General features: G+C 44.1%; 1 protein-coding gene across 1 annotated transcript; it reads right to left on the bottom strand.

Moving 5' to 3' along the window:
- Positions 1-1,415: 1,415 nt before the first annotated feature.
- arl6ip1 (ADP-ribosylation factor-like 6 interacting protein 1) lies at positions 1,416-9,921 on the bottom strand. Its single transcript, XM_053854507.1, has 6 exons — positions 9,776-9,921; positions 8,980-9,113; positions 6,906-7,025; positions 3,638-3,755; positions 3,440-3,524; positions 1,416-1,640 (listed from the first exon to the last, which is right to left on the bottom strand). The coding sequence occupies exons 1-6, from the start codon at positions 9,809-9,811 to the stop codon at positions 1,522-1,524; spliced, it is 612 nt and encodes a 203-aa protein (XP_053710482.1). The 5' UTR covers positions 9,812-9,921; the 3' UTR covers positions 1,416-1,521.
- Positions 9,922-10,242: the final 321 nt, after the last annotated feature.

The following is a 10,242-nucleotide window of genomic DNA, read 5'->3' as shown; positions in this document are numbered from 1 at the left end:
ACATCCAGATGCGTTTTTATTCATTTACCAGGGAAACTATGCATCTATGAAGGAGTTTTCACCTCTGACAAATCGCTCCTACCACTTCCTCGTCAGCTGGAAGACGCGTCGTGATTGGCTGACATTTTCCCTGGTAAATGAATAAAAATGTATCTTGATATACAAGTTCCTACTGTGGAGGCTATTGTGATTTTCCGTCTGCTCCGTACAGCCAATCACAGCGCGCTGTTGCGCAGACCACGGAGAAGAACGGACATGAACTTGGCAGACGATTCCATGACCAACATGGTGTTTCGTGGAAATAAATGCTGCGCATGTGGTAGAAAGCGCCTTGAAATCCTTTATTTCAATTTCCTCTAAAACATTTTTTAATGGTAAATGCCGTCATCACTCCGCGACAGGTAAGATAGGTTTGGTAAGCGGACACATGCGGCGACGCCTGTCCCGGATTTCAAAGAGCTGTGTCTGTCACTGCCTGATGTGGTCCGCCTGCCTTTGTGTTAATGGCGCATTACAAACGACAATAAATTACACAGTGCCACCTAGTGCACAAGAGCGGTGGCTCAATCTGAGCCAAGCACCACAAACCTGAGCCGGAGTCAAGTGCAGACGACTGCTGATTTCGAAGTAAAAGAACGGAAATGTGTTGTTTCAGAAAATCCTAGCCGTTAAGCTCGAGCCCCCCGGGAGGTTTGAACTCTGTCCCGAGTGTTATTTCAAAAAACAACTGCCTTTTGATAAGTCATGCGTAGTTCATGGTGACATTCTGGAGAATCCCATCCACTGCCACCGCTCTAGGCGGGAACAAGAGCAGCGCAAGAACACCCCCAGGAAGTTCGATCTCAGTCCCAAAAGACCATTGTTCATAAATGACACTTAAGGACTTGGACTTATTCTCCAAGTCTGTCTGTGTTCAAAGTCTCAACAGTAAAAACAGATGCCAATATTTCGTGTATCCATGTTACCCGCACACAGATGACTAAAATACTGTAGATGAAGAGAATTGTATCTGGTTTATCCAACTTTATTGGTATTTGTAAATGACACTGATAGCAACACAGACAGTGATGAGACCAGGAAAGAAGAACACATAAATAACATGACGGACACAGCAATAGTGGGAGTTTATAAATGGCTCTTCTTGAAAAATCCCTGCATCATTTCATTTATGATTTCAATCCAGTTTCGTCCTGACTTGAGATTTAAATATCAGTTTAGCAGAGGCAAGATAAAACAAGACTTAAAAAAAACAAAAAAACCCCACCAAGTGACAGTGCTGTTATTTCACCCCACAGACCCCTCCAAAAATTGTAACATTTTACTTAGAATGTTTCAAACCAGTGGCATTTCTAACGGCCTTCATGGCAGCTGATGCAATAAGAGATCATGTTCAACTCAATGAATGTGATGTGGTGGAGTTCAAACCAATCCTTAAACAAAAAAACAAAAAGATTCATTTATGGTGCTCATTTAAACATCTGCTGACCTCCAGATCCATGTGGGCATGGCGTGACGCCCCACCTACTCGTTCTTCTTCTCCTTCTGCTTGAGCAATTTATTGATCTCCCTCTTGGCCATGGAGGTGTACTTGGTGATGACACCGTGCTGGTTGAGGCCCGGCATCAGCAGCAGGAAGCTCACTGCGATTGAGAGAAGGCCATCAGTCAGGAGGAACTAGACAGCAGCAGCTCTGACTCAATGTAAACCACACGCAACCTTGGAGCAAGGTTTAACCTGGGCTATGGAGACGTGCACGTCTGAATCAAAAGACTGGTTGAACTGGCTTAACTGCATGCTACATACATATATATGCATGCTATATACAAATGGGGCCGAGGGATTTTGCTAAAAAAACCCCAACCCTGACTCTTTTCTTTTCCCCCTGAAGCATGGTCTGCAGCAGGGGGGACAGCGGCACAAATCTGACTGGTACCAAAGAAAGCCGATCACGAGTGGAAGAGCATCAAAATGTTTAAATGAACCTGTCACACCTCATTTTAAGTTATTTGAAGGCTGACAGAGCGGGTCACTGCAGCCTCTCGACAAAGCTGTGTGTTTATAATCCTGCTGCAGGGTGAGATCTGTACTGTAAATACTATAGTGAGCAGGAAAAGATTTCATGTTTTTCCACATCATCTAAACGAAAACGCTTCAACTTTAACTGAGCTCGGACAGAATCAAGACGAGGTACAGGCTTTGAAAACCGGGTTCCTATTCAGAACTGGTTCAATATTGTCAAGATTCTCTGGAATCATCTCGATTACCGACTGTGAAGTCCGACTCCACTCACTGCCGGTTCATGGAGCCACGTCACTGCCACCGGCTGCAGCAAATGACAGTTATGGAGGAGCTTGAGCAGCGTGGGCTGGGCAAGCGTTCATAAGGCTTCGTTTCGTTTGCAGAGATGATGCGGCTTTAGGACGAGCGAACCCCTTCGACATCATGGTACAATGTGTTCTGTGTTTGATCAGTGATGGTGGACAACCCAACTGATGCATTGACATTTAGCATGGCGCTAACTGTTGTTGTCAGAGGAACTTGAGTCGTCTTTAATAACGTCAGCCACGTCTGATTTGCTTGTTTTTACAGTGATGTAGCGAAGCGTCCCCAGTCTGTCTCCTGGGGAAGCAGGTGTGGTTGTCCTGCACCGACAGTAACAACCACAACCAAACTCAGGAGCCACACTGAACGCATCATTTCAGGTGTCATCTTCATGTTGTTATTCAAATGAGACTGTTTAAGCACGATGAGCATATATATTCACGAGGTACATCCATGTACATTGATGTTTTAAAGTGTTCACATGGACCAATGAAAAACCTCTGTTTAAAAGAAGTGGATCTCTCTGTCAACTGCTCCATGGTTCAGGCATCACAGGGTTCATGTCAGGTTCAGGACTCGTTCCTGTTTCTGTGGTGCCAAATCCACAGAGCTTTTTCAGCTCTAAATGACAGTTACTCAATTTGCCTTGTCATCTATGCAACACAGTAAACCGATCAGGAAGTTTAATAATCTCCTCTTTGATCCTGATTTGACTCTTTAAAAAAAAAAAAAAGACAATCGTTACAAAACAGCCTCAATGACTAGTATCATACAGGGAACTGCGCTCACCTAAAACGACACCCAAATCCATTAATGACGTTTTTTTTTTTCCTCTACTGAGAATCGGTAAGCGAATCACTGAGGAAAAGAATCGTTCAGCAGCATCGATAATGGAATCAGAATCGTTAAGATCTCGTCAATTCCCACCCCTAATCAAGACTATGAATCTCATGTGCCATTTGATTAAAAAAAATGGAAAGAATGAAATAAAAATACACAAGACGAGCTCAGTGCAGCATCACGGGTGCTGATCCAAGGATTGACATGTGCAAGTGTAACATGATGATAAGCAAGTGGAAGCATTTGAGAACAACAGTATCACTGGAAATGTACTGACCAATCAAGTATGTGAGGAAGAGGTTGTGAACCTGCTGTCCAATCCAGGCAACTGCCAGCAGACTGCTGATGACGGAGGCAAAGTACTGAAGGAGAGAAGCACATTAAAGCTCGGGTCGGAGGCCACGTCACAAGATGACTTTAGTTAGGAGCCAAATTCGGCTCTTCAGAGAAAGGGAAGCCTCATGCAGAAGCTCACCATCTTTGGCTTCTCTTCCTTCAGAGTGCACAGTCGCTTCCACCAACCAACGAGGCGACGCTGTGACTTGACCAGGTTGCTGCAGATCTCATGGAAACGCTGCTGCTGCTCAGTGGTCCTGCAGGGGAGCACAGAGAAAGGGGAAAAAACAAAACAGATGGAAATGGAGGAACAGAGAATCCTTAGGCATCATGGCTGAAGTTAAAAGCTACTAAAACCCTGGTTCTACGATGCAGAACCACTGAGAAAGAATTGCTTCATACTTGTGCTACAATTACCAAGTGGTTTCTCACAGTGCAGACTTTGTGGCCTGAGGGCGATTCGCCCCCTGCTGTGCAGCCTCACACCTCAGCTGGGCCGTGCAAAACAGCTGGTCTGTGACCCACCATGAAGTCGTCATCAGCCGGGCGACATGAGCCCAAACCCATTTACCACTTTCTCTGTCACCTCAGATATTAAACTAATGACCGACCTCCACTATGGCTGTAACAGAATGTGGCGTTTCACAGCCAACCGTGAACACGAAAGTGTTTATTTTACAAGAAAAAAAGGCTGGGTAATAAGGAGCATCTTGATTGATCCATGACACACTCACAACACTTGAGCGCAATTACTGACGGCCTGGAAGATTTTTATCAGTGAAGCACAGATGCAGAGGTCAGAAGTGATCAGCGAACAGTCTGGTAATCTTAAGAGACTTGGGGAAAAGCATCGTTCCTCCTCGCTGTTCTTGTGCAGACAGTCGCGAGATCACAGCAGCAAAAACAGATCCCAACATTATTCATTGAAGTGAATGCGTCTGTCAATACAAGCAGATGTTTATCAGCCTAATAAAGGTGAAAACACAGGAGTTTTCAAAACACCCGCACACAGAGGGTCTCGGACCGCTCGCTGGTCAGTGACTCCAGTTCCCCAGCAGTGCCCCTGACTCACCTTCATTTCCAAGTACTGTGGAGTACAGAACAGAGAGCAACTCGTCTTCAGCGCTACATTTATTGCCAACTCTTGAGACCCTTTTCATTGTTTTTATTCACCAAATCAAGTGGCAATAAACAGCAGCAAATTGGCATCATGTTTACCATGCTAATGAAGCCTGAGAGCAACTATTTACACACCTTGCAGAAGCATGAGGACTGTGCAGAAACTGTTGAGTCAGTCAGCTGCTCAAAGAGTCTGGGTTTACGCTGAGACATTATTTTTATAATGGATCTTGTCAAGAGGCCAAAAGGGGGAACATGAGCAGGGTCACCGACCAGACAGGCTTGTGTTCATGCCGAACATCAGATTGACTGCTGCAGTCTAAAAATAAACCTGCAAGCCAACACCAAGTCTCAGTCAAGATGACAGAGGCTAAAAGCTAGCGCTAGTTTCAGGATTAAAATGTAAAATGCTGTTCTTTTCAGAATCAGAATCACATTTATTGCCATGGTCAGTGGGGGGCCCACTGACTAGGAAAGTGTTATGGAATAAAGTGCTGACAAAAAATAAATAGAATAACAACAAGGGCTGTTCACGAATTCAACAGTGTGACGGCCGAGGGGAAGAAACTGTTCCTGTGACGGGAGGTTCTGGTCTGGATGGACCGTAGCCTCCTGCCAGAGGGAAGAGGAACAAACAGTCCATGACCAGGGTGAGAAGGGTGTTATTCAGCTGAAGTTCAGTCCAGACGGTGCATATACAATATCATTCAACTCTTGTGAAGCTGCAGGTTCAACGACACTTCAAATATGTGTATTGAAACACAGATATTTTCTTCAGAAGATTTTATACTTTGTCTTTGGGCCCATTTCAGATCATCTTAGTTGGTCCCTACTGACATGGAGCACAGACCTTAGTTGCACACATCTTCATACGCTCTTGTGCATAAGGTGGTAATTCTTTCTTGCTTTCTGTCAGTCCCAACTTCAGTCTAACATTTCTGATTCCCCAGCCGCACCTCAAATTGCAGTGAAGACAAGTGCTTGAGGGTTCTGTAACGGCCGTCCAAATGAGACACACAGATTGGAAATGTGCCCGGACAAGTTCACACAGTTGGGGGAAGAAACGCCTGTGCAGTTTCAATACAGGATATGCAGCATTATCCCAGTGTTTGTCAACTGCCACAGCACATTTCTTCTCACTGAAAAAAATCCAAGGCTGCCACCACCAGTGAAACCAAGGCTAAATCATGCTACAGACACTGGACCATGAATGCTCATTATTTGCATTGATAATTTGTTCCAAAATGTGATGCCAGAATTGGGTGAACTAGGATATTTTGCTACAGCACATGTGACAATCTCTCACAGCACTCACACTTGGCGAAAGACACTGCATCATTCTACTACTACCATTTTAAGCTGCAAGAGGGGAAAGAAAGGAGCAGCATGAAACCTACATTCTGGATTTTAAAAAAGTTGTGCAGAGAGCAACATCTTTTGTTCTGTGAGGTTCCCACCAGCTGAAGGGAAGTAAAATTAAGTTCGTTTTTTTTTTAATTGTACAGGGAAATTCATGTCACGTATTGATTCAGTTAAGCAGCTGCTGCACCTTATGGGCGCCAAAGTCGTGGCATTTAGAAAAGCCGATCTATAAATATGGAGCCTGATGTAGTTACTGCCTTGCACAAGCAGATGGCAGGTCGTTTCTCCGTGACTGAGGTCTGTTTTCAAACATATTTTCTCCTTCATAGAGAGGCATGCAGTTCTAGTTGCGCAGTAGGAGCAAAGCAGAGAGCAAGAGAGCGAATTAGACGGCATCAGATTAAGATGAGTGATATCCACTGTACTGTCTGTCTTCCTGTCCCACTGTGGGACAGGATGAGACTGCAGCACTGCTCCTGCATGCAGAGACCAGCCATCATCACCATAGCTGCTTGAGCTTTGCGGAAATATGTCACGAGTGAATCAGATCGTCTGCTAGTTGTGTAGATGACTACGGCTGGGGCATGGTGACGTCATAATATGTACATTAGATGAGTAAATTTACTTCCATCCCAAACTTTGGGTCGCACTGAAGTTCTCGTTTACACTATAGCTTGTTTTTCAGGCTACAGCTTCCCAAAATAGTGAAATAAAAGTTGAACATAAATGAAAAAAACCCCGAAGAGTTAAATATGACACTAGCCAACTGACTCAAAAAGCTAATAGTGTCTCAAGACAGTGTTCAGTCCAGAATTAAGATGTGCTTGATCATCAAAACTTGGGATGTGCAGTGAAATCTGGATCAATATGTGAAGTCATCGTTTCAAAGATCAGCATTATGTATGTGACAAAGCAGCCACACTCACCACTTGTTGGAGCCAAAGACTCTGGGTGCGAGGGTGGGCACAAGGTAGTCTGCCAAGCAGAGCAGCATGACTGTGCAGGAGAGTCCAGTGAGCACAGAGGGATCCAAATAGTAAATCATGCTGCGGGGAGGAGAACTTGGGTGAGTCATCAGGCCATAAAATGCACCTCAAAGTGGGTCCAAGTCACTAAAGTGGACACTACTGAAGGTAGAGATGGGAAAGAACAAGAGTGTAACTGAATACCCAAATGGCTGTGGCCACTTTGGCACTGTAGGAACCTTTTTAGTGATAGGAAGGACTAGGAGGAACCACTTCATTCTGAGAACCATTCTCCCAAGTGTCAAAAAAAAAAAAAAAAAAAAAAACACTTTTGATGGCTCATTTATGCTTGGAAAAACTGGTTATATTAGACTGCCTTTAAGACGATTTCAGAGCCAAGAGCTACTTTAACACCTGAACTTGCTCAAGATAACCAGGCAAAGGTGACTATGAGACATATTTAAAGCTGATCATGAAGTGACCAGATATTAAAGTTTAGTCAAAAGCAATCTAAACCACAACACATGAAAATAAAATGCCCCAAATGTCTCGTTATTATTGTCTGTATTATGCCCTCCTCGTAGTGTGATAGCACTGGTTTCTATGAAAGGAGTGTTTTCAAATATGAACAACATTTTCTGGAGCCTTCTGCAGCTGTAGCTAAGCTGCCATATTGCTTTACCGGCGTAAACTCGAGGTTATCCACATCTCGCGACACTGGCGGCATGGAAGCGCGCTGTGATTGATGGGATGTCTGCCGCTGATGACAGCAGGAAACCGCACAGAAGTTCCAAACCAAAATTAACACATTTTTATTTGGAGTATTTTGGCGCTTATTCTGGAACGAAGGCAACTCTCCCTGCTCCCCAGTGCCAAACTGTGCTGGGAAGCAATGCAGTGCTTGTAGAATGTGAGCAAAATAGTTTAACAAATCAAAATTTGCATGGTTCTATTCATCTAATCAAGATGCAAGCCTTCATGCATATTTGGTTTGAATGACTGAATGTGAGAAAGTCTAGAAAACAGATACACAGCCAATACAACTCAATGCTTATTTGCATAAATATATAAAACATGAACAAAATTTAAGACATTTAACTTGTATAAAGGGAAATAATCATGATAAAAACATGTTTTTTTTTTTTTCAGGTTTAGTCAAATTAAACAACTGCCAAGGAGTTCATCTCCATTAACAATTATTTGACTCAAGTGTAAGAAGTTATTATTGTACAAATAGATGTTTACAGCTTGTTGAGAGCCCTCTTAAAGTCAGCCATTGACATGGCGTGCTGGGAGGTGAATGGGCTGGGTGCAGGGTGATGGTCTGAGGGCGGGGCTTTGGACGCCCAGTTTCAAAATATAAGCCAAAAGCCTGATCTGAAGACACCAATGTACAAGGCAATGCATTAAATTAAACTAAACTGGTGTAAACTCCTTCCAAGTCACATGCTTGAAGCATACTTGGGGCAAAGGAGAGTGTGTTCAGGTGAGAGACGAGAACTCGACCACACTCCGTTCCAGACGGCCGTGCGAGAAGTGATTTGTTTGTAATCCGAATCGATTTTTCCCATTACAATGAATGGAAAAAGAACTAATGGAGCTAACGGGACACGTCTGCATACAGAGGCTGCGTTATACACAATAACAAAGCGCCTCGTGGGTCTGATCGGCCCGCGCACATTATGTTTTTTTTCCGGCTTTTTTCAGGGGTGTTCGAGTTCTGGATTTTCGTTTGAAATCTGAAGCAAAAAAAAAAAAAAAAAAAAATCTCAAAATTTTTGTTTGAACTCCAATTTGTTCGAAGTCCGTGACGATCGAAAACTGAGGTACCACTGTACTGTATACATCGTATAGCTCCTCCTCATCTCAAATGGCTTCAACTGGCCTGAAAGAGCAACACAGCTGAAAAACAAACCAAAAAATACATCTAAAACAAGTTTTGCCGTTTTCTCACATGACATCCCATGACTCTCTTCAAATAAAGCATCAGCTGATGAACCAAAAAGAGCAACTTGTGCAACCAACGCACACTTACAGGAACAAAATTGTGGTGGCGCCAATCAGGGCTCCGGGAAACCATGGCTTTTCCCAACGCAGAACACGATCTCCGGCCAGGATGACCTCTCCCCATCCCTGCAGGTGTTCCTCCAACTGAGCGGTCTCTTGAGCCTGTACACACACACCCATGAAAGACAAACGAGCGACGAGGAGAACGTCTAGACACTGAGCGTCATACTCTTAAATAAGCAAAGGTTACTCGTGGCCATGAACCTCGTTTATCCAATATCTCAATACGAAATTAGCTTCTTTGTTAGGGACAGCGGTGACACTCATCGGTCAACGTTGAGCGTGGCTTTTTGAACATGAGGAATGGTACAAGAAACATAAGCGCATGACACGCATGCGTCTAAAGATCAGCGTTCAGGCAAAGTTAAGGCCTCGGGGAGGCCAGTTAAACATTACTGCTCGCAGTTATACAACGGTAGCAGACGGGCATAATGGGCTGAGAGTTCTGCATGGACGCCAAATTCAAGTTGAACGCTGCGCCCGTTAACGCCTCTCACCAGCTAATGCTAAAGTAGCATGGGCGCTAACTGTCAGTTACGGGAAAGACGGTTCCAAAGGAACGGGCGTCCACATTACTCAGTCGGCCTCATATTTTAGTCACGTTTCAGCTTCACTTGTGGGTACAGTTGGAGCGCACACAGCGTTTTGGTGTGCAGGCGCCGAGCTAACCACAGCGCTTGACACCGACAGGCAGGAGCAGCCGCGGCCATGACGCCCAGAACAAACACAACACACAAACAAATAAATAAATAAATAAAACTCACCAGCATGTTCGCGCTTTTGTTATCGCCTTCTGCCATCCTCCGTCACCGTTTTAAAAATCAACACCCAACTGCAGTCAAAGATTCGCTGCGTCACTAACGGTGAGCGGCTGCGGGGACGTTTTTTATACACAACGGTGACGTCATAGGCGCCCGTGACATGCTGGGAAATGTAGTAGCTTTTCCTGGTCTTCAAAGGCAGCCTCAAATCAAGCGCCTTTATTTTGTATTTTACGCGACATGAGTGACGGTAGTAAAGTCTTTTAGACATAGATTAAATCTTAAACAGCAAAATACAAGCCCTGAATCTTCAGATGAGATCATTATTGACTGTAAAACAATATAATACTGCAAATTTAAATAATACATTTAAAACTCTCTCAATTTTATGATGACACAGATGCCATGTTCCTAGCTTTTGTCACACTGTAAACGTCAAAAACAGAGTGACAGCATATGATTGACATGGC

Source organism: Synchiropus splendidus, chromosome 1, assembly GCF_027744825.2.
Source record: "Synchiropus splendidus isolate RoL2022-P1 chromosome 1, RoL_Sspl_1.0, whole genome shotgun sequence".
Taxonomy (NCBI): Eukaryota; Metazoa; Chordata; class Actinopteri; order Syngnathiformes; family Callionymidae; genus Synchiropus; species Synchiropus splendidus.
The sequence above is the reverse complement of the archived record's forward strand: the minus strand, read 5'-3'. Positions and strand labels throughout refer to the sequence as shown.